We start from the raw sequence: 24,854 nt of genomic DNA, 5'->3' as shown, positions 1-24,854 counted from the left end.
TGATATTAGTATCAGAACCAGTCAGTCAGTGATATTAGAATCAGAACCAGTCAGTCAGTGATATAGAATCAGAACCAGTCAGTCAGTGATATAGAATCAGAACCAGTCAGTCAGTGATATAGAATCAGAACCAGTCAGTCAGTGATATTAGTATCAGAACCAGTCAGTCAGTGATATAGAATCAGAACCAGTCAGTCAGTGATATTAGTATCAGAACCAGTCAGTCAGTGATATTAGTATCAGAACCAGTCAGTCAGTGATATAGAATCAGAACCAGTCAGTCAGTGATATAGTATCAGAACCAGTCAGTCAGTGATATTAGTATCAGAACCAGTCAGTCAGTGATATAGAATCAGAACCAGTCAGTCAGTGATATTAGAATCAGAACCAGTCAGTCAGTGATATAGAATCAGAACCAGTCAGTCAGTGATATAGAATCAGAACCAGTCAGTCAGTGATATTAGAATCAGAACCAGTCAGTCAGTGATATTAGAATCAGAACCAGTCAGTCAGTGATATTAGTATCAGAACCAGTCAGTCAGTGATATAGAATCAGAACCAGTCAGTCAGTGATATTAGAATCAGAACCAGTCAGTCAGTGATATAGAATCAGAACCAGTCAGTCAGTGATATAGAATCAGAACCAGTCAGTCAGTGATATAGTATCAGAACCAGTCAGTCAGTGATATTAATATCAGAACCAGTCAGTCAGTGATATTAGAATCAGAACCAGTCAGTCAGTGATATAGAATCAGAACCAGTCAGTCAGTGATATAGAATCAGAACCAGTCAGTCAGTGATATAGTATCAGAACCAGTCAGTCAGTGATATTAATATCAGAACCAGTCAGTCAGTGATATTAGTATCAGAACCAGTCAGTCAGTGATATTAATATCAGAACCAGTCAGTCAGTGATATAGAATCAGAACCAGTCAGTCAGTGATATAGAATCAGAACCAGTCAGTCAGTGATATAGTATCAGAACCAGTCAGTCAGTGATATTAATATCAGAACCAGTCAGTCAGTGATATTAGTATCAGAACCAGTCAGTCAGTGATATTAGGTCAGGCTGACTAAAGAAGTGGTACGAGACAAGATTAACGAGATAAGACAGGGGATTGAGGATTGTGTGTGTGTGTGTGTGTGTGTGTGTGTGGGTGTGTGTGTGTGTGTGTGTGTGTCCTGAGGAGCAGACTAAGGCCACAGCTTACAGAGGATTCACTGTCAAACCTAATTCACACACACACACACACACACACACACACACACACACACACATATAAACATTGTCAAACCTAGTGTGTGTGTGTGTGTGTGTGTGTGTGTGTGTGTGTGTGTGTGTGTGTGTGTGTGTGTGTGTGTGTGCGTGCGTGCGTGCGTGCGTGCGTGCGTGCGTGCGTGTGTGTGTGTGCCTGATTATCATAGGATACATGCAGAGTGTGGACATGGCTGGCTCTAATTATTGTCAGCTAAGGAAGACAAAGTTAATTGACTGGAAATAGTTGACATTATTCATCATCAGCTACAATAACTAAGATGTGCTTGACTCAACGCTCCAACCACCCAATCACCTTACACATACACTCTTGATTGACACCAACGTTTGGGGTCAGTAGTAATTTACTGGTTGATTTATAAATACGAGTAGTTTGAATGGACAAGAAGTCTTAACTTCATCTAGGCTACTCTGGACTGATACTGTCCTTCAGCATCGGCTCCAGACAGATCACACATTGTCCACTCAGCGTTGGGCCAGATGATCTGTGTTCCATTGTAATGTAGCCCTACGTTCAGAAAGAATGAATGAATGTGAGAGACAGCGAGACAGAGAGAGAGATAGAGGGAGAGAGGGAGAGGGGGATAGAGAGAGAGAGAGAGAGAGAGAGAGAGAGAGAGGGGGATAGAGAGAGAGAGAGAGAGAGAGAGGGAGAGGGGGATAGAGAGAGAGAGAGAGAGAGAGAGAGAGGGGGGGATAGAGAGAGAGAGAGAGAGAGAGAGGGAGAGGGGGATAGAGAGAGAGGGGAGAGAGGGAGGGAGAGAGAGAGGGAGAGAGGGAGGGAGAGATATGCAGAGAGAGAGAGAGAGGCCTTCGCGATAATATGAGTGTAATTCACTAAGTGACAGTGTTGAGTCAAGTGTTGAGTCCAGTGTTGAGGTGAGAGATCTGTTAACTATCCCTCGTGATCATCCTGATTAATCTGTCCCTCGTGATCATCCTGATTAATCTGTCCCTCGTGATCATCCTGATTAATCTGTCCCTCGTGATCATCATGATTAACTGTCCCTCGTGATCATCATGATTAACTGTCCCTCGTGATCATCATGATTAACTGTCCCTCGTGATCATCATGATTAATCTGTCCCTCGTGATCATCCTGATTAATCTGTCCCTCGTGATCATCATGATTAACTGTCCCTCGTGATCATCCTGATTAATCTGTCCCTTGTGATCATCCTGAATAATCTGTCCCTCGTGATCATCATGATTAATCTGTCCCTCGTGATCATCATGATTAATCTGTCCCTCGTGATCATCCTGATTAATCTGTACAAGTTACAGCTGGAGCAAGACATAATGCTAATTAACATTAACCCCTCAGGTAGCTAATGAAGACAAGCCTGGAAAATAATAGCCAAAACCACATGAGCACACACACACACACACACACACACACACACACACACACACACACACACACACACACACACACACACACACACACACACACACACACACACACATACACAGGGCATGTTCCAGGCATAAGCAATAGTGTTTTTTCTCTTATGTCAGTCACTGACAGCCACTCAATTAGCCATGTCAGCTAACAATGTTTTGATTGGTAGTTGGTCTAGCCAGCTATCTAAACTTGAAGTAATCATCGAGGAATACCAGGGCAAACAGGGAATGTGCCCAGGGGCTCTGACCTCCTGGGGCCCCCATAGGTTTTTGTTTTTCATTCTCACTCAGATATCATATTAACATGGCATAAATCATTACAAAATGGGTAGAATTGCAGGAAATGTTCCTTCCACCCCCCCTCCCACCAAATATTGCTTAGGGCCCACACAACCACACACACAGCCCCCGACTCAGGGCGAAGAGAGGAGGAGGAGAGAGATGTTTTCTTATGCATTAGGGGAGTGGTGTTCAGATTAAGTAAACGAAAGCAATATTGGGCGCAGAGGAGAGCTCCGAGGTCAGGTTGTTAGCCGAGCGCATTTGGAGCGCTCGTGTGTGTGTGTGTGTGTGTCTCCAGAAATCCACAAACCACCCTGCTTCAGTAATCAAATTAATGTCGGGGATTTCCTGTCCTCTGGTGGACAATATGTGATTAAACGGAAATCGATCGAGGAGGAACATCGCGGGAGCAGGATTTATTCAACGTTTTAGTATTAACCCTCGCGCTGCTCGTGTCCCAGAATGATTGAACGGGAGAAAGTTTCTACCTTACTATATTACTAACAATCATTCCCCCGCTCTGTCGACTGAGAGGAGAAAAATAGGAGAGGAATGTAACGTTTTTTTTCTTCCAAACCGAGAGCACTGAGAGAACCGCATGGGGCAACCGGGGCCAGGGCTCGATATCGATCCGGTGTAAATATGACGTCTGTGTTCGGTTATGCTCCCGTCTTGAACGCTGTTCTGATCGAAGACAACCCGGGATAATAGATAAATACTCCGGGGACTTCACCACACACACACACACACACACACACACACACACACACACAAAGTGCGCGGCAGTGGCGCGCACGGTGAGCCAGCCAGCCAGCATGTAGCGGAGGAGCTCGCGACACACCGGGCAGCCGAATTCATCAGCAGGAGATGAGGTCTAGAGTTATTAAAAAAGTTGCATCAGTCGTTAATTTATCCACCCACTCTACTACGGCGGCTCCGTCGCCACCTTCAACAGAGGAGCACCAGATATAAAACAGCGTACGGGACTGGGAACTACAACTACTGAATTTAGGACACACGGCGCACGCCTGTCCGGACAAAAGTTGCGTGGAGCACCCGAGCTAGGGGATACGTATTTGGGGTGAGGCAAAGGACGCACCGCACGGCGAAGACAAGCTGTGTGTGTAGTTAGGAGTGTGTATTGGAGTGTGTGTGTGTGTGTGTGTGTGTCTTGTGTGTAGCTGAAGCGATTAAAAGGTGTTTAATCCTGGAACACGCAGCACCAGCAGGTTGGCTTCTGTTCACCTGGTACCCGCGAGACAACACAACTCAGGTAACTATAAACCTATTATATTACCGGTCCTGTTCCTATTCCAACCCTGAGTGTCTGTCATTTAGCTGTTGTTCATAGTTAGAACATAAGTCGAAGTCACAGTGTCTCAAACGGGGGCTGTTCCTTTTTAAGCAGCAGCGTTAGTTACCCAAGTGGCCAACTGTTGGTAGCCCTCACGGGTCATAGCAGTAGTCTGGTGTCAGTACCACGGATCAGACAGGGACAGGGGGACATTGGAATAACGTTCCCTCTCTCTCCTTCTCTCTCTCCCTTTCATTCTTGTGTGTTGGTGTGTGGCGGTGTGTGTCGGTGTGTGTGTTTCAATGACAGAGAGAGAGAGACCTTTGATCAGGTAGTTCAGGCAGGGAACCACATACTACTTTCTACTGATTCCTGTCTGTTTGGAAGTTTCCTATGTCCTGATGACAACAGAGGAGACAGACAACTGATGACTATAGAGGAGACAGATAACTGATGAGACTATAGAGACAGATAACTGATGAGACTATAGAGGAGACAGACAACTGATGAGACTATAGAGACAGATAACTGATGAGACTATAGAGGAGACAGACAACTGAAGAAACTATAGAGGAGACAGATAACTGATGAGACTATAGAGGAGACAGACAACTGATGAGACTATAGAGACAGATAACTGATGAGACTATAGAGGAGACAGACAACTGAAGAAACTATAGAGGAGACAGATAACTGATGAGACTATAGAGGAGACAGACAACTGATGAGACTATAGAGGAGACAGACAAATGATGAGACTATAGAGGAGACAGATAACTGATGACTATAAAGGAGACAGATAACTGATGAGACTATAGAGACAGATAACTGATGAGACTATAGAGGAGACAGACAACTGATGAGACTATAGAGGAGACAGACAACTGATGAGACTATAGAGGAGACAGACAACTGATGAGACTATAGAGGACACAGACAACTGATGAGACTATAGAGGAGACAGACAACTGATTAAACTATAAAGGAGACTATAGATGAGACTATAGAGGAGACAGACAACTGATGAAACTATAAAGGAGACTATAGATGAGACTATAGAGGAGACAGATAACTGATGAGACTATAGAGACAGATAACTGATGAGACTATAGAGGAGACAGATAACTGATGAGACTATAGAGGAGACAGACAACTGATGAGACTATAGAGGAGACAGACAGCTCATGAGACTATAGAGGAGACAGATAACTGATGAGACTATAGAGACAGACAACTGATGAGACTATAGAGACAGACAACTGATGAGACTATAGAGGAGACAGATAACTGATGAGACTATAGAGGAGACAGATAACTGAGCTACATCACAGACAGTATTGGACACACCATTGAATGCCTACTGTTCTGACTGTATGTGTGTGTGTGTGTGTGTGTGTCTTATGCACTTCTCATCACTAAACGTAGCTCAAAGTGCTTCAAAATATGTATTTGGTACGTGGCTGTGTTTAAGAGAGACTGCATTATGATTGCATGACTAATATGGTGTCTTAATGACTAACTGACTAATAGAATAGTAATTATAATAATATGTGAATGAAGTCACAGTGAGCATGGAGCTCCACTGTGAAACTGTTGTGGTCCAGAATTCAACAAGTCTCTTTTCAGTTTAACCCTTTAGGCTATTAACCTCTGACATTTCACACACATAAACACAAACAAACAAACACACACACACACACACACACACACACACACACACACACACACACACACACACACACACACACACACACACACACACACATACACATACACATACACATACACACACACTACAAAAGTGTTGATTTAGCATGTGTAACTGAGATTCTAATCAGTACAGTGAACCATTGTAGCCAGTATGAAATGGTCCATGTAACCTCCTGAGGTGGAAACGGAGCTGTGCTTCCTGACCTGACAAATTTAGGACCATATAAAGAATTTGAAAACAAGTCCAATTTTGATAAACTCCCATATCTACTGGGTGAAATACCACAGTGTGCCACCACAGCAGCAATATTTGTGACCTGTTGCCACAAGAAAAGGGCAACCAGTGAAGAAAAAAAACCCATTGTAAATACAACCTATATTTATGTTTATTTATTTTCCCTTTTGTACTTTAAATATTTGCACATCATTACAACACTGTATATAGACATAATGTGACATTTGAAATGTCTTTATACTCATTGTTTATTTCACTTTTGTTTCTTATCTATTTCACTTGCTTTGGCAATGTAAACATGTGTTTCCCATGCTAGTAAAGCCCCTTACATTGACATTTAATTGAAATTGAGAGAGACCGGGGGGGGGAGTTGTTAAGCAATGATACATCTACAGGTAACTGCCAAAATAAATGAAACACTTGATTAAATGAGGGATACAAAGAATATTGAAAGCAAGTTGTTTCTGTGTGGTTCCCGAGTTAATTAAGCAATTAATGGTGTCCCATCCCTCCAATAAAGTTCCAGACACTTTTATGCCAAGAATCTATGCTAAAGCACATTAAAGCTGTTCTGGCTGCTCGTGGTGACCCAATACCCTGCTGTTCTGGCTGCTCATAGTGACCCAACACCCTGCTGTTCTGGCTGCTCATAGTGACCCAACGCCCTGCTGTTCTGGCTGCTCATAGTGACCCAACGCCCTGCTGTTCTGGCTGCTCATAGTGACCCAACGCCCTGTTGTTCTGGCTGCTCATAGTGACCCAACGCCCTGTTGATCTGGCTGCTCATAGTGACCCAATACCCTGCTGTTCTGGCTGCTCATAGTGACCCAACACCCTGCTGTTCTGGCTGCTCATAGTGACCCAACGCCCTGCTGTTCTGGCTGCTTGTGGTGACCCAATACCCTGCTGTTCTGGTTGCTCGTGGTGACCCAACACCCTGCTGTTCTGGCTGCTCATAGTGACCCAACGCCCTGTTGTTCTGGCTGCTCATAGTGACCCAACGCCCTGCTGTTCTGGCTGCTCATAGTGACCCAACGCCCTGCTGTTCTGGCTGCTCATAGTGACCCAACGCCCTGCTGTTCTGGCTGCTCATAGTGACCCAACGCCCTGCTGTTCTGGCTGCTCATAGTGACCCAACGCCCTGCTGTTCTGGCTGCTCGTGGTGACCCAACACCCTGCTGTTCTGGCTGCTCATAGTGACCCAACGCCCTGCTGTTCTGGCTGCTCATAGTGACCCAACGCCCTGCTGTTCTGGCTGCTCATAGTGACCCAACGCCCTGCTGTTCTGGCTGCTCATAGTGACCCAACGCCCTGCTGTTCTGGCTGCTCATAGTGACCCAACGCCCTGCTGTTCTGGCTGCTCATGGTGACCCAACACCCTGCTGTTCTGGCTGCTCATAGTGACCCAACGCCCTGCTGTTCTGGCTGCTCATAGTGACCCAACGCCCTGCTGTTCTGGCTGCTCATAGTGACCCAACGCCCTGCTGTTCTGGCTGCTCGTGGTGACCCAACGCCCTGCTGTTCTGGCTGCTCATAGTGACCCAACGCCTTGCTGTTCTGGCTGCTCATAGTGACCCAACGCCCTGCTGTTCTGGCTGCTCATAGTGACCCAACGCCCTGCTGTTCTGGCTGCTCGTGTTGGCCCAACGCCCTGCTGTTCTGGCTGCTCATAGCGACCCAACGCCCTGCAGTTCTGGCTGCTCATGGTGGTCCAATGCCCTGCTGTTCTGGCTGCTCATGGTGGTCCAATGCCCTGGTGGTCCAACACCCTATTAAGACAGTTTATTTCAGTGTTTCCTTTATTTTGTTGGTTATTACAGGATCAATCAGGTCTGATGTCTAACAGTTAGGTTATATTTCATCAGTAGTGTCTAACTGTTAGGTTATAGGTCATCAGGAGGGTCTGTTAGGTTATAGGGCATCAGGAGGGTCTGTTAGGTTATAGGGCATCAGGAGGGTCTAACTGTTAGGTTATAGGGCATCAGGAGGGTCTAACTGTTAGGTTATAGGTCATCAGTAGGGTCTAACTGTTAGGTTATAGGTCATCAGTAGGGTCTGTTAGACATTTACATTTACTTCATTTAGCAGACGCTCTTAACCAGAGCGACTTACAAATTGGTGCATTCACCTTATGATATCCAGTGGGACAACAACTTTACAATAGTACATCTATATCTTTTTTGGGGGGGTGGGGGGGTTAGAAGGATTACTTAATCCTATCCCAGGTATTCCTTAAAGAGGTGGGGTTTCAGGTGTCTCCGGAAGGTGGTGATTGACTCCGCTGTCCTGGCGTTGTGAGGGAGCTTGTTCCACCATTGGGGTGCCAGAGCAGCGAACAGTTTTGACTGGGCTGAGCGGGAACTGTGCTTCCGCAGAGGTAGGGGGGCCAGCAGGCCAGAGGTGGATGAACGCAGTGCCCTTGTTTGGGTGTAGGGACTGATCAGAGCCTGAAGGTACGGAGGTGCCGTTCCCCTGACCACTCCGTAGGCAAGCACCATGGTCTTGTAGCAGATGTGAGCTTTAACTGGAAGCCAGTGGAGTGTGCGGAGGAGCGGGGTGACGTGAGAGAACTTGGGAAGGTTGAACACCAGACGGGCTGCGGCGTTGTGGATGAGTTGTAGGGGTTTAATGGCACAGGCAGGGAGCCCCTCCAGCAGCGAGTTGCAGTAATCAAGACGGGAGATGACAAGTGCCTGGATTAGGTTATAGGTTATCAGTAGGGTCAAACTGTTAGGTTATAGGTTATCAGTAGGGTCTAACTGTTAGGTTATAGGTCATCAGGAGGGTCTGTTAGGTTATAGGTTATCAGGAGGGTCTGTTAGGTTATAGTTCATCAGTAGGGTCTAACAGTTAGGTTATAGGTCATCAGGAGGGTCTGTTAGGTTATAGGGCATCAGGAGGGTCTGTTAGGTTATAGGTCATCAGGAGGGTCTAACTGTTAGGTTATAGGTCATCAGGAGAGTCTAACTGTTAGGTTATAGGTCATCAGGAGGGTCTGTTAGGTTATAGTTCATCAGTAGGGTCTAACAGTTAGGTTACAGTGGTTTATATACTTCCTATTTTGTTGCCTTCCAACCTAGAATTAAAATAGATTTTTCGGGGGTTTGTATAATTTGATTTACACAACATGCCTACCACTTTGAAGATGCAAAATATTTTTTTATTGTGAAAGAAACAAGAAATAAGACAAAAACACAAACTATTCACCCCCTCCAAAGTCAATACTTTGTAGAAGCACTTTTTGCAGCAATTACAGCTGCAAGTCTCTTGGGGTATGTCTCTATATGTTTGGCACATCTAGCAACTAGGATTTTTGCCCATTCTTCAAGGCAAAACTGCTCCAGCTCCTTCAAGTTGAATGGGTTCCACTGGTGTACTGCAATCTTTAAGTCATACCACAGATTCTCAATTGGATTGAGGTCTTGGCTTTGACTAGGCCATTCCAAGACATTTAAATGTTTCCCCTTAAACCACTCGACTGTTGCTTCAGCAGTATGCTTAGGGTCATTGTCCTGCTGGAAGGTGAACCTCTGTCTGAAACAGGTTTCCCTCAAGAATTTCCCTGTATTTAGCGCCATCCATCATTCCTTCAATTCTGACCAGTTTCCCAGTCCCTGCCAATGAAAAACATCCCCACAGCATGATGCTGCCACCACCATGCTTCACTGTGGGGATGATGTTCTCGGGGTGATGAGAGGTGTTGGGTTTGCATTTTCCTTGATTGCCAAAAAGCAACATTTTACTCTCATTTGACCAGAGTACCTTCTTCCATATGTTTGGGGAGTCTCCCACATGCCTTTTGGTGAACACCAAACATGTGTGCTTATTTAAGCAATTTCTTTCTAGGCACTCTTCCGTAAGCCCAGCTCTGTGGAGTGTACGGCTTAAAATGGTCCTATGGACAGATACTCCAATCTCCACTGTGGAGCTTTGCAGCTCCGTCAGGGTTATCTTTGGTCTTTTTGTTTCCTCTCTGATTAATGCCCTCCTTGCCTGGTCCGTGAGTTTTGGTGGGCGGCCCTCTCTTGGCAGGTTTGTTGTGGTGCCATATTCTTTCCATTTTTGAATAATGGATTTAATGGTGCTCTGTGGGATGTTAAAGTTACAGGTGTTTTTTTTTATAACCCAACCCTAATCTGTACTTCTCCACAACTCTGTCCCTGACCTGATTGGAGAGCTCCTTCGTCTTCCTTCGTAGGAGGAGATAGTGTTAGGTAGGAGGAGACAGTGTTAGGTACAATATTAGGTAGGAGGAGACAGTGTTAGGTAGGAGGAGACAGTGTTAGGTAGGAGGAGACAGTGTTAGGTAGGAGGAGACAGTGTTAGGTAGGAGGATGCGGTGTTAGGTAGGAGGATGCAGTGTTAGGTACAATATTAGGTAGGAGGAAATAGTGTTAGGTAGGAGGATACAATGTTAGGTAGGAGGAGGCAGTGTTAGGTAGGAAGAGGCAGTGTTAGGTAGGAGGAGGCAGTGTTAGGTACAGTGTTAGGTAGGAGGATACAGTGTTAGGTAGGCGGATACAGTGTTAGGTAGGAGGAGGCAGTGTTAGGTAGGAGGATACAGTGTTAGGTAGGAGGATACAGTGTTAGGTAGGAGGATACAGTGTTAGTTAAGAGGAAATAGTGTTAGGTACAGTGCTAGGTAGGAGGGGACAGTGTTAGGTAGGAGGGGACAGTGTTAGGTAGGAGGAGGCAATGTTAGGTAGGAGGAGGCAGTGTTAGGTAGGAGGAGACAGTGTTAGGTAGGAGGAGGCAGTGTTAGGTAGGAGGAGACAGTGTTAGGTAGGAGGGGACAGTGTTAGTTAAGAGGAAATAGTGTTAGGTACAGTGCTAGGTAGGAGGGGACAGTGTTAGGTAGGAGGGGACAGTGTTAGGTAGGAGGGGACAGTGTTAGGTAGGAGGGTACAGTGCTAGGTAGGAGGAGACAGTGTTAGGTAGGAGGGGACAGTGTTAGGTAGGAGGGGACAGTGTTAGGTAGGAGGGGACAGTGTTAGGTAGGAGGAGACAGTGTTAGGTACAGTGTAATGTAGGAGGAGATAGTGTTAGGTAGGAGGGGACAGTGTTAGGTAGGAGGAGACAGTGTTAGGTAGGAGGGGACAGTGTTAGGTAGGAGGAGACAGTGTTAGGTACAATATTAGGTAGGAGGAGACAGTGTTGGGTACAATATTAGGTAGGAAGAGACAGTGTTAGGTAGGAGGAGACAGTGTTAGGTAGGAGGAGGCAGTGTTAGGTAGGAGGAGGCAGTGTTAGGTAGGAGGAGACAGTGTTAGGTAGGAGGAGACAGTGTTAGGTAGGAGGGGACAGTGTTAGTTAAGAGGAGATAGTGTTAGGTAGGAGGAGACAGTGTTAGGTACAGTGCTAGGTAGGAGGAGACAGTGTTAGGTAGGAGGGGACAGTGTTAGGTAGGAGGGGACAGTGTTAGGTAGGAGGGGACAGTGTTAGGTAGGAGGAGACAGTGTTAGGTAGGAGGAGACAGTGTTAGGTAGGAGGGGACAGTGTTAGGTAGGAGGAGACAGTGTTAGGTACAATATTAGGTAGGAGGAGACAGTGTTAGGTACAATATTAGGTAGGAAGAGACAGTGTTAGGTAGGAGGAGACAGTGTTAAGTAGGAGGATACAGTGTTAGGTAGGGGGATGCGGTGTTAGGTAGGAGGATGCAGTGTTAGGTACAGTGTTAAGTAGGAGGATACAATGTTAGGTAGGAGGAGGCAGTGTTAGGTAGGAGGAGGCAGTGTTAGGTAGGAGGATACAGTGTTAGGTAGGAGGATACAGTGTTAGGTAGGAGGATACAGTGTTAGGTAGGAGGAGGCAATGTTAGGTAGGAGGAGGCAGTGTTAGGTAGGAGGAGGCAGTGTTAGGTAGGAGGAGGCAGTGTAGGTAGGAGTGTTAGGTAGGAGGAGACAGTGTTAGGTAGGAGGGGACAGTGTTAGGTAGGAGGGGACAGTGTTAGTTAAGAGGAGATAGTGTTAGGTAGGAGGAGACAGTGTTAGGTAGGAGGGGACAGTGTTAGGTAGGAGGGGACAGTGTTAGGTAGGAGGGGACAGTGTTAGGTAGGAGGGGACAGTGTTAGGTAGGAGGAGACAGTGTTAGGTACAGTGTAAGGTAGGAGGAGATAGTGTTAGGTAGGAGGGGACAGTGTTAGGTAGGAGGAGACAGTGTTAGGTACAATATTAGGTAGAAGGAGACAGTGTTAGGTACAATATTAGGTAGGAAGAGACAGTGTTAGGTAGGAGGAGACAGTGTTAGGTAGGAGGAGACAGTGTTAGGTAGGGGGATGCGGTGTTAGGTAGGAGGATGCAGTGTTAGGTACAGTGTTAGGTAGGAGGATACAATGTTAGGTAGGAGGAGGCAGTGTTAGGAAGGAAGAGGCAGTGTTAGGTAGGAGGAGGCAGTGTTAGGTAGGAGGAGATAGTGTTAGGTAGGAGGAGACAGTGTTAGGTACAGTGTTAGGTAGGAGGAGACAGTGTTCGGTAGGAGGAGACAGTGTTTGGTACAGTGTTAGGTAGGAGGAGGCAGTGTTAGGTAGGAGGAGGCAGTGTTAGGTAGGAGGATACAGTGTTAGGTAGGAGAATGAAGTGTTAGGTAGGAGGGGACAGTGTTAGGTAGGAGGATGCATTGTTAAGTAGGAGGATACAGTGTTAGGTAGGAGGATGCAGTGTTAGGTAGGAGGATACAGTGTTAGGTAGCAGCAGGCAGCGTTAGGTAGGAGGATACAGTGTTAGGTAGGAGGTGGCAGTGTTAGGTAGGAGGAGGCAGTGTGAGGTCGAAGGATACAGTGTTAGGTAGGAGGAGACAGTGTTAGGTAGGAGGAGGCAGTGTTAGGTAGGAGGAGACAGTGTTAGGTAGGAGGGGACAGTGTTAGGTAGGAGGGGACAGTGTTAGGTAGTAGGAGACAGTGTTAGGTAGGAGAAAATCTGTCTGTAACTCTGATATCTGAAGTGAACTGTTTTTCATGGAGTAACACCAAACCAGCTTGTCTTTATGTTAAATGTTGAGCCTGTGTTTGTTTATAGGGTAGTGTGAGGAGCCTCAACGCGGGGAAAACGTGGTCCCAGGGGTAGGAGCGATGAGTTCGCTGCGTGCCCCCGTCCTTCTGGCGCTGCTGGTCCTCCTGCTTACCGCTGGATTCTGCAAACAGAGCTTTGTGCACGTGAGCCCGGGGGCGACCACAGGGGCGCGCACAGACGGACGCAACCTCCTGGAGCTCATCATGGACAAGGTGCGTCTGACGCGGCAGCTGCAGGACGAGGTACACGTGCGCTACCCCGCCAAAAAACAGGAGTTCACCTTGGAGACCAAGGAGAGGAATGAAGTGAACAAGTCTCACCATGGAGAACACATCATAGGTCAGTCATTAACCATTAGTAACACATATCACCATGGAGACATCATAGGTCAGTCATTAACCATTAGTAACACATCTCACCATGGAGACAACATCATAGGTCAGTCATTAACCATTAGTAACACATCTCACCATGGAGACAACATCATAGGTCAGTCATTAACCATTAGTAACACATATCACCATGGAGACAACATCATAGGTCAGTCATTAACCATTAGTAACACATATCACCATGGAGACAACACCACAGGTCAGTCATTAACCATTAGTAACACATATCACCATGGAAACAACATCATAGGTCAGTCATTAACCATTAGTAACACATATCACCATGGAGACAACATCATAGGTCAGTCATTAACCATTAGTAACACATATCACCATGGAGACAACATCATAGGTCAGTCATTAACCATTAGTAACACATATCAACATGGAGACAACATCATAGGTCAGTCATTAACCATTAGTAACACATATCACCATGGAGACAACATCATAGGTCAGTCATTAACCATTAGTAACACATATCACCATGGAGACAACACCACAGGTCAGTCATTAACCATTAGTAACACATATCACCATGGAAACAACATCATAGGTCAGTCATTAACCATTAGTAACACATATCACCATGGAGACAACATCATAGGTCAGTCATTAACCATTAGTAACACATATCACCATGGAGACAACATCATAGGTCAGTCATTAACCATTAGTAACACATATCACCATGGAGACAACATCATAGGTCAGTCATTAACCATTAGTAACACATATCACCATGGAGACAACATCATAGGTCAATCATTCACCATTAGTAACACATATCACCATGGAGACAACATCATAGGTCAGTCATTAACCATTAGTAACACATATCACCATGGAAACAACATCATAGGTCATTCATTAACCATTAGTAACACATATCACCATGGAGACAACATCATAGGTCAGTCATTAACCATTAGTAACACATCTCACCATGGAGACAACATCATAGGTCAGTCATTAACCATTAGTAACACATATCACCATGGAGACAACATCATAGGTCAGTCATTAACCATTAGTAACACATATCACCATGGAGACAACATCATAGGTCAGTCATTAACCATTAGTAACACATATCACCATGGAGACAACATCATAGGTCAGTCATTAACCATTAGTAACACATCTCACCATGGAGACAACATCATAGGTCAGTCATTAACCATTAGTAACACATATCACCATGGAGACAACATCATAGGTCAGTCATTAACCATTAGTAACACATATCACCATGGAGACAACATCATAGGTCAGTCATTAACCATTAGTAACACATATCACCATGGAGACAACATCATAGGTCAGTCATTAACCATTAGTAACACATCTCACCATGGAGACAACATCATAGTTGAGCTGGATCCCTGCTACTATTGACCCTTTAAAAATAATAAATACGTATAATTTTCCCTCTCAATTGTTGTATATTGAACTTCTGTGTCAATCCCCCCCTTCTTGCTCATGTTTTGTTGATGTGGTAATCACGTTGCTGCTATCTCTTGTTTGATGTGGTAATAGCGTAACTGCTATCTCTAGTTAGATGTGGTAATCACGTTGCTGCTATCTCTTGTTCGATGTGGTAATCACGTGACTGCTATCTCGTTTGACTGACACTGGTAAAAACACCCAATCAAAAACACACTTTTTTCCACAAGTTGTCCGTCAGTCCACCTTTCATGTGGTCAAAATGGTGTTTATTTCCTGTACTCGCAGAGGTGTTCCCCAGAGACCTGAGGCAAAAGGAGAAGTTCCTCAAACACCTAACAGGTCAGACACTACTGCTTCTCTCTCTCTCTCTCTGTGTGTGTGTGTGTGTGTGTGTGTGTGTGTGTGTGTGTGTGTGTGTGTGTGTGTGTGTGTGTGTGTGAGAGAGTATGTGTGAGAGTATGAGTATGTGTTCACCAGTGTAACTTCTGTCTGTGTCTCTGTGTGTGTTTCAGGTCCACTATACTTTAACCCAAAGTGTAGGAAACATTTCTATAGACTATACCACAACACCAGAGACTGTACCATCCCTGCCTGTGAGTATTAATGGTGGAAATATACACACATACACACGGAAGAAGGAAGGGGAAGCCAGATGTTTATCTACAGCCAAGCGTATTGCCTCTTTCATTACACTCATATAGTTCTGATATAGAGTTGCAAAATAACTTTTTCTTGAAATCCTGGTTCCTGAAAAAAGCAGGAAATCCGGAATCCATCCACCAGGATTTCCGGAAAACTTGGGATTTTTTTTTAAAGTTACCAGAATTGTACAACTGATATCATCTTCTGACATGTCTTGTGTCTGCCCATTGACTAAACAGATATCAGAATGGCAACTATATACAGTACCAGTCCAAGGTTTGGACACAGCTACGCATTCAAGGGTTTTTCTTTATTTAAAAAATGTTCTGCATTGCAGAATAATAGTGAAAGACATCAGAACTATGAAATAACACATATGGATTCATGTAGTAACCAAAAAAAAGTGTTAAACAAATCAAAATGTATTTTAGATTTATAGATTTCTTCTAAGTAGCCACCCTTTGCCTTGATGACAGCTTTGAACACTCTTGGCATTATCTCAACCAGCTTCACCTGTAATGTTTTTCCAACAGTTTGGAAGGAGTTCCCACATATGCTGAGCACTAGTTATCTGCTTTTCCTTCACTCTGCGGTCCAACTCATTATAAACCATCTCAATTAGGTGGAGATTGGGTGATTGTGGAGGCCAGGTCATCTGATGCAGCACTCCATCGCTCTCCTTCTCGGTCAAATAGCCCTTACACAGCCTGGAGGTGTGTTGGGTCATTGTCCTGTTGAAAAACAAATGATAGTCCCACTAAGCGCAAACCAGATGGGATGGCTTATCACTTCAGAATGCTGTGCTAGCCATGCTGGTTAAGTCTGCCTTGAATTCTAAATAAATCACTAACAGTGTCACCAACAAAGCACCCCCACACCATCACACCTCCTCCTCCATGCTTCACGGTGGGAACAACACATGCTGAGATCATCCGTTCACCTACTCTGCGTCTCACAAAGACACGGCGGTTGGAACCAAAAATCAGATTTCCACCGGTCTAATGTCCATTGCTCGTGTTTCTTGGCCCAAACAAGTCTGTTCTTCATATAAGTGTCCTTTAGTAGTGGTTTCTTTGCAGCAATTCGACCATGAAGGCCTGATTCATGCAGATGTTGAGATGTGACTGTTACTTGAACTCCATGATGCATTTATTTGGGCTGCAATTTCTGAGGCTGGTAACTCTAATGAACTCATCCTCTGCAGCAAAGGTAACTCTGGTTCTTCCATTCCTGTGGCGGTCCTCATGAGAGCCAGTTTCATCATAGTGCTTGATGGTTTTTGCGACTGCACTTGTCAAGAACTTTTAAAGTTTCTTCATTTTCCATATTGACTGACCTTCATGTCTTAAAGAAATGATGGACTATCGTTTCTCTTTGCTTATTTGAGCTGTTCTTGCCATAATATGGACTAGGTATTTTACCAAATAGGGCTGTCTTCTGTATACCCTCCACCCCCCCTACCTTGTCACAACACATCTGATTGGCTCAAATGCATTAAGAAGGAAAGAAATTCCACAAATCAACTTTTAACAAGGCACACCTGTTAATGGAAATGCATTCCAGGTGACTACCTCATGAAACTGGTTGAGAGAATGCCAAGAGTTCACAAAGCTGTCATCAAGGCAAAGGGTAGCTACTTTGAAGAATCTCAAATATAAATTATATTTTGATTAGTTTAACACTTTTTTTGGTTACAACATGATTCCATAAGTGTTTTTTCATAGTTTTGATGTCTTCACTATTATTTTATGTATAAAATAGTAAAAAATAAAGAAAAGCCCTGGAATGAGGTGTTTCCAAACTTTTGACTGGTATTGTATATACACTGAGTTTTTAAAACATTAGGAACACCTTTCCTGAACACAATCAGCTGCCGCTGATTGAGAACCATACCCGGCCAACAAAGAAATAGAAAACATAGATTGCCCACCCTAGTCACACCCTGACCTAACCAAATAGAGAATAAAAGGGATCTCTAAGGTCAGGGCTTGACACTACAAGGTGTCAAAAGCATTCAACTGGGATGCTGGACCATGTTGACTCCAATCAAATCAAATCAATCTTTATTTGTCACATGCGAAGAATACAACAGGTGTAGTAGACCTTACCAAATAAACTAAACTAAAAAATTGTAAAAAGTAACACAATAAAATCACAACAACGAGGCTATATACAGGGGGTACCGGTACTGAGTCAATGTGTGGGGGTACAGATTAGTCGAGGTAATTTGTACATGTAGGTAGGGGTGAAGTGACTATGAGTAGATAATAAACAGCGAGTAGCAGCAGTGTACAAAACAAATCGAGGGGGGGGGGGGGGTTCAATGTAAATAGTCCGGTGGCCATTTGATTAATTGTTCAGCAGTCTTATGGCTTGGGGGTAGAAGCTGTTAAGGAGCCTTTTGGTTCTAGACTTGGGGCTCCAGTACTGCTTGCCGTGTGGTAGCAGAGAGAACAGTTTATGACTTGGGGTGGCTGGAGTCTTTGACAATTTTTGGGTCCTTTCCTCTAACACTGCCTAGTATATACGTCCTGAATGGCAGGAAGCTTGGCCCCAGTGATGTACTGGGCCGTACACACTACCCTCTGTAGTGCCTTACGGTCAGATGCCGAGCAGTTGCCATACCAGGCTGTGATGCAACCGGTCAGGATGCTCTCGATGGTGCAGGTGTAGAACTTTTGGGTACCCATACCCAGAGGATCTGGGTACCCATACCAAATCTTTTCAGTCTCCTGAGGGGGAAAAGGTGTTGTCGTGCCCTCTTCACGACTGTCTTGGTGTGTTTGGACCATGATAGTTTGTTTGTGATGTGGACACAATAGAACTTGAAACGCTCAAATCGCTCCACAACTGCCCTGTAAATGTTAATGGGGGCCTGTTTGGCCCCCCTTTTCCTGTTGTCCACGATTAGCTCCTTTGTCTTGCTCACATTAAGGGAGAGGTTGTTGTTCTGGCACCATACAGCCAGGTCTCTGACCTCATCTCTATAGGCTGTCTCATCGTTATTGGTAATCAGGCCTTCCACTGTCGTGTCATCCACAAATGTAATGATGGTGTTGGAGTCGTGTTTGGCCACACAGTCGTGGGTGAACAGGGAGTACAGGAGGGGACTAAGCATGCACCCTGAGGGGCCCCAGTGTTGAGGATCAGCGTGGCAGACGTGTTGTTGCCTACCCTTACCATCTGGGGGCGGCCCGTAAAGAAGTCCAGGACCCAGTTGCAGAGGGAGGTGTTTAGTCCCAGGGTCCTTAGCTTAGTGATGAGCTTTGTGGGCGCTATGATGTTGAATGCTGAGCTGTAGTCAATGAACAGCATTCTGACATAGGTGTTCCTTTTGTCCAGGTGGGAAAGGGTAGTGTGGAGTGTGATTGAGGTTGCGTCATCTGTGAATCTGTTGGGGTGGTATGCGAATTGGAGTGGGTCTAGGGTATCCGGGATGATGCTGTTGATGTGAGCCATGGCCAGCCTTTCACATCACTTCATGGCTACCGGAGTGAGCGCTACGGGGCGGTAATCATTTAGGCAGGTTACCTTCGCTTCCTTGGACACAAGGATTATGGTGGTCTGCTAGAAACATGAAGGTATTACAGACTCGGTCAAGGTGAGGTTGAAAATGTCAGTGAAGACACTTGCCAGTTGGTCAGTGCATGCTTTGAGTACACGTCAGGGTAATCTGTCTGGCCCCGCGGCTTTGTGACCAGTTTAAAGGTCTTGCTCACATCGGCTACCGAGAGCGTTATCACACAGTTGTCTGGAACAGCTGGTGCTCTCATGCATGCTTTAGTGTTGCTTGCATCGAAACGAGCATAAAAGGCATTTAGGTCGTCTGGTAGGCTCGCATCACTGGGCAGCTCGCGGCAGGGTTTCCCTTTGCAGTCCATAATAGTTTTCAAGCCCTGCCACTTCCGACAAACGTCAGAGCTGGTGTAGTAGGATTCAGTCTTAATCCTGTATTGATGCTTTGCCTGTTTGATGGTTCGTCTGAGGGCATAGCGGGGTTTCTTATAAGGGTCCGGATTAATGTCCCTCTCCTTGAACGCGTCAGCTCTACACTTTAGCTCGATGCGGGTGTTGCCTGTAATCCATGGCTTCTGGTTGGGATATGTACGTACGGTCACTGTGGGGATGACGTCGTCGATGCACTTACTGATAAAGCCGATGACTGAGGGGTTATAATCCTCAATGACATTGGATGAATCCATGAACATTTTCCAGTCTGTGCTAGCAAAACAGTCCTGTAGCGTAGCATCCGCGTCATCTAACCACTTCCGTATTGAGCGAGTCACTGGTACTTCCTGCTTTAGTTTTTGCTTGTAATCAGGAATAAGGAGGATAGAATTCTGGTCAGATTTGCCAAATGGAGGGCGGGGGAGAGTTTTGTATGCATCTCTGTGTGGAGTAAAGGTGGTCTAGAGTTTTTTCTCCCCTCTGGTTGCACATGTGACATGTTGGTAGAAATGAGGTAAAATGGATTTAAGTTTGCCTGCATTAAAGTCCCCGGCCACTAGGTGTGCAGCTTCTGGATGAGCAAATTAGTTTCCTGTTTGCTTATGACCTTATACAGCTCGTTGAGTGCAGTCTTAGTGCCAGAATCGGTTTGTGGTGGTAAATAGATGGCTACAAAAAATATAGTTGAAAAGTCTCTTGGTAGATAGTGTGGTCTACAGTTTATCTTTAATATTACGCACCAGCTGTTATTGACACATAGACACACACCTCCGCTCCTCGTTTTAGCAGATGTAGCTTCTCTGTCCTGCTGATGCATGGATAATCCCGCCAGTTTTATACTATCCGTGTCGTCGTTTAGCCACGACTCGGTGAAACATAAGATATTACAGTTTTTAATGTCCCGTTGGTAGGATAGTCTTGATCGTATATCATCCATTTTGTTTTCCAATGACGTTGGCCAATAGAACGGATGGTAGTGGAGGTGTACTCACTCGCCTAAGAATTATCAGAAGGAAGCCCGACCTCCGACTCCTTTTTCTCCATCTTTTCTTCACGCAAACGACGAGGATTTGGGCCCGTTCCCGAGAAAGCAGCCTGGATTCACCTGGTCAGTCTACATCAGGGAAAGAGCAGGTGTTCCTAATGTTTTGTACACTCAGTGTATATGTCATTATTCTAAATTATAACAACGATGTATTCCAGCAATAACGACTTACTCTAACAATGTGTGAGTTACTCAAAACATTGTGGTTTGTAGACTGACCTGTGGTGTGTTTTGTTTTTCAGACTATAAGAGGTGTGCCCGTCTTCTCACCAGACTGGCAGGCAGTCAGAGGTGTACAGAGAGGTAGAATACCCTGGTAAGACTATGGAAGATTATGTCACTTTCTCTATCTCTTCCTCTCTCTCTCTCCCCCTCCTTCTCTCTTTCCCTTTCTCTTCCTCTCTCTCGCTCCCTCCTCTCTTTCCCCCTCTCTCTCTCTCTCCCCCTCTTCCTCTCTTTCCCTCTATCTCTCCCTCCATCTCTTCTTCTCTCTCTCTCCCCTCTTCTCTCTTTCCCTCTCACCCTCTATTTCCTCTCTCTCCCCTCCTTGTCTCTTTCCCTCTCTTCCTCTCTCTCTCACTCCCTCCTTTTCTCTTTCCCTCTCTCTTCCTCTCTCTCTCTCCCTCCATTCTTTCCCTCTCTCTTCCTCTCTCTCTCTCCCTCCTTTCTTTCCCTCTCTCTTCCTCTCTCTCTCACTCCCTCCTTGTCTCTTTCCCTCTCTCTTCCCCTTCTCTCTCTTCCTCTCTCTCTCTACCCCTTCTTCTCTCTTCCTCTCTCTCTCCCCCCACCTTCTTACTTTCCCTCTCTCTATCTCACCCACTCCTTCTCTCTTTCCCTCTCTCTCTCTCTCTCTCCCCCTCCATCTCTCCCTCCATCTCCTCCTTCTCGCTTTCCCTCTCTCTCTCTCCCCCTCCTTCTCTTTCCCTCTATCTCTCCCTCCATCTCCTCCTTCTCGCTTTCCCTCTCTCTCTCTCTCTCTCCCCCTCCTTCTCTTTCCCTCTATCTCACCCTCCATCTCTTCCTCTCTCTCTCCCTCCTTCTTCCTCTCTCCTTTCATCCTTCCCTCTCTCTCTACCTTGTCACCTCTTTCTCCCAGTGTTTAAGGGGTAGAGCGTATATAATGAGTATCTTTATAGCATATAAATCAGCATGCGTTTCCTCCTGCTAGTAAAAGTGAATTATATGCTAGGCTGACTGTGTGTGTGTGTGTGTGTGTGTGTGTGTGTGTGTGTGTGTGTGTGTGTGTGTGTGTGTGTGTGTGTGTGTGTGTGTGTGTGTGCTGTAGGGCTGAGCTCCATAGCAGTATAATTCAGTCGTTGAATTCAATAACAAATAGTTCGTAGGTTTGTAAATTCCAGTGTCATTCTGCAGCCGTTGATTTAGTGGTAGCGTCGTCAAATCAAAAGAATTCCAGAAAGACATTAAAATGGAGAAAACAGAATAATGTTTTTTATTGTAGATATTACCCATGTGAAACAGTGAAAATAAATTTGTGTATATATATTACAGTCAAATATATCATCAGACTGTCATCGCTATTACTGTTTTGCTCTTTTCTTTCTCTCTCTTGCCCGCCCGCCGTCCCTCCCTCCCTCTCTCCCCCTCTCTCCAACTCTCTTGCTCTGTCCCCCCTCTCTCTCTCTCGCTGTCCCCCCCCCCCCCCCTCTCTGTCTCTCCAGATATATCATTAGTCTGTCATGTCTCTATATGTTATTAATACCACTGAAGCCTTCTCAGGCCACTTTCTCTAGGAAGAAATTCCACATGCAGCCAAGTACAAAGTTCACTAAATGTGTGTCTCTCTCTCTCTCTCTGTCTGTGTCTCTGTCTGTGTCTCTGTCTCTCTGTCTCGCTCTCTCAACAGAGCCCATGAAAGAGAGAAGTGCCTTGGAAGATGAACAGACAGACTGCTAGTACTATCTATATGTGTCATGGGGAATGTTAGTTATGTTAGGACGTTCATAGAAGCTCACACATACTCTACTCTACTCTACTCTACTCAAATCTACATTCGGACAATCTCCGAGTTCAGCTGCCAAAAACCATGACGACACGTGGAAGTTATTTTACGACACTTGGATTATATCATGACACTATGCAGGAGTGCTTCTGTATTCATTGACATGCCTTCATGGGTTAGAACAACAACATTTGGTTGGAGTTTGGTTGGTGGTCTCTGAGCTGTGGTTGTAGACAGACAGACAGACTGACAGACAAACGGACAGACAGACACACGGACAGATAGACAGACACACGGACGGACAACCAGACAGACACACGGACAGATAGACAGACACACGGACGGACAACCAGACAGACACACGGACAGATAGACAGACACACGGACGGACAACCAGACAGACACACGGACAGATAGACAGACACACGGACGGACAACCAGACAGACACACGGACAGATAGACAGACACACGGACAAATAGACAGACACACGGACAGATAGACAGACACACGGACAGACAGACAGACACACGGATTGACAGACAGACAGACAGACAGACAGACAGACAGACAGACAGACAGACAGACAGACAGACAGACAGACAGACAGACAGACATCCTGATATGTTCTTCAGCTACATTACTCAGATGCAGAGAACCACAGAAGTGAACTAATCTCTGATGGAATGACCTGATTGGTAGCCTGGTAGTAATATAATTCCTGATGTAATGACCTGATTGGTAGCCTGGTAGTAATGTAATTCCTGATGGAATGACCTGATTGGTAGCCTGGTAGTAATATAATTCCTGATGTAATGACCTGATTGGTAGCCTGGTAGTAATATAATTCCTGATGTAATGACCTGATTGGTAGCCTGGTAGTAATATAATTCCTGATGTAATGACCTGATTGGTAGCCTGGTAGTAATATAATTCCTGATGGAATGACCTGATTGGTAGCCTGGTAGTAATATAATTCCTGATGGAATGACCTGACTGGTAGGCTGGTGGTCTGCATCAGGACTCCCTACTGCAGGAGGAGGAGTATGCCACACTGCTTCAGGAGTTATGGAAAACCTAGGAATTTGGGGAAAGTTACCGGAATTTTGCAACCCAATGAGGACCAATCTGACATCACAGCCTATTCCCTATACTTCACTTACCAGAGCCCTATGAGGTTACCAGGTTACCAGAGCCCTATGTGGTTACCAGGTTACCAGAGCCCTATGTGGTTACCAGGTTACCAGAGCCCTATGTGGTTACCAGGTTACCAGAGCCCTATGTGGTTACCAGGTTACCAGAGCCCTATGTGGTTACCAGGTTACCAGAGCCCTATGTGGTTACCAGGTTACCAGAGCTCTATGTGGTTACCAGGTTACCAGAGCTCTATGTGGTTACCAGGTTACCAGAGCTCTATGTGGTTACCAGGTTACCAGAGCTCTATGTGGTTACCAGGTTACCAGAGCCCTATATGGTTACGTGGATACCGGAGCTCTATGTGGTTACCAGGTTACCAGAGCCCTATGAGGTTACCAGGTTACCAGAGTCCTACGAGGTTACCAGGTTACCAGAGTCCTATGGGGTTACCAGAGTCCTACGAGGTTACCAGGTTACCAGAGCCCTATGAGGTTACCAGAGTCCTATGAGGTTACCAGGTTACCAGAGCCCTATGAGGTTATATCTACATGTGGATGGGGAACAGTAGAGAATAGAGTGTCATTTGGGATCTCAGTTTAAATCTTAGTCTATGAAATACTCCTAAAGAAGAGATCATCGTCGCCACTTGACAGCGAAACAAACTGTCTGAACAATGTGTTACATGTGGTATTATACAGATATATTTATATATTGTCTCTTTGCACATTGTGTGTACACCTTCCCTGTAATGTAAATATTGTAAATACTAAATATATATGAAATATAAATAAATGTGTTTGGTAAATAAGATTAAGTTTCTTGACCATGATGACTATTGTAGTGAAATATATTTATGTGCAATATATATTTAATTTTTTTTTCACCTTTATTAAACAAGGTAGGCCAGTTGAGAACAAGTTCTCATTTACAACTGCGACCTGGCCAAGATAAAGCAAAGCAGTGCGACACAAACAACAACACAGAGTTACACGTGGAATAAACAAACGTACAGTCAATAACACAATACAAAAAATCTGTATACAGTGTGTGCAAATGAGGTAAGATAAGGGAGGT

At 45.1% G+C, this 24,854-nt stretch overlaps 1 protein-coding gene and 1 long non-coding RNA gene across 5 annotated transcripts; both read left to right on the top strand.

Moving 5' to 3' along the window:
* Positions 1–3,200: 3,200 nt before the first annotated feature.
* Positions 3,201–22,956, top strand: alkal2b (ALK and LTK ligand 2b). 4 transcript variants are annotated; one of them, XM_029730882.1, is made up of 7 exons: positions 3,201–4,043; positions 4,144–4,235; positions 13,215–13,547; positions 15,335–15,388; positions 15,562–15,642; positions 20,927–21,000; positions 22,549–22,956. In XM_029730882.1, the coding sequence occupies exons 3-6, from the start codon at positions 13,268–13,270 to the stop codon at positions 20,989–20,991; spliced, it is 480 nt and encodes a 159-aa protein (XP_029586742.1). In that variant the 5' UTR covers positions 3,201–4,043; positions 4,144–4,235; positions 13,215–13,267; the 3' UTR covers positions 20,992–21,000; positions 22,549–22,956. The 4 variants fall into 4 exon arrangements, with proteins under 4 accessions (XP_029586742.1, XP_029586743.1, XP_029586741.1 ...); XM_029730883.1 differs by lacking the exon at positions 4,144–4,235; XM_029730881.1 differs by having other exon boundaries at positions 3,201–4,235.
* Positions 22,957–23,321: 365 nt separating this feature from the next.
* Positions 23,322–24,590, top strand: LOC115172961 (uncharacterized). Its single transcript, XR_003871524.1, has 2 exons — positions 23,322–23,828; positions 23,964–24,590. It is a non-coding gene; the product is annotated as an uncharacterized LOC115172961 (long non-coding RNA).
* The last annotated feature ends 264 nt before the right edge of the window (positions 24,591–24,854 follow it).

The sequence above is a fragment of the Salmo trutta genome, chromosome 33, assembly GCF_901001165.1.
Source record: "Salmo trutta chromosome 33, fSalTru1.1, whole genome shotgun sequence".
NCBI lineage: Eukaryota > Metazoa > Chordata > Actinopteri > Salmoniformes > Salmonidae > Salmo > Salmo trutta.
This window is presented reverse-complemented; position numbering and strand designations above follow the sequence as displayed.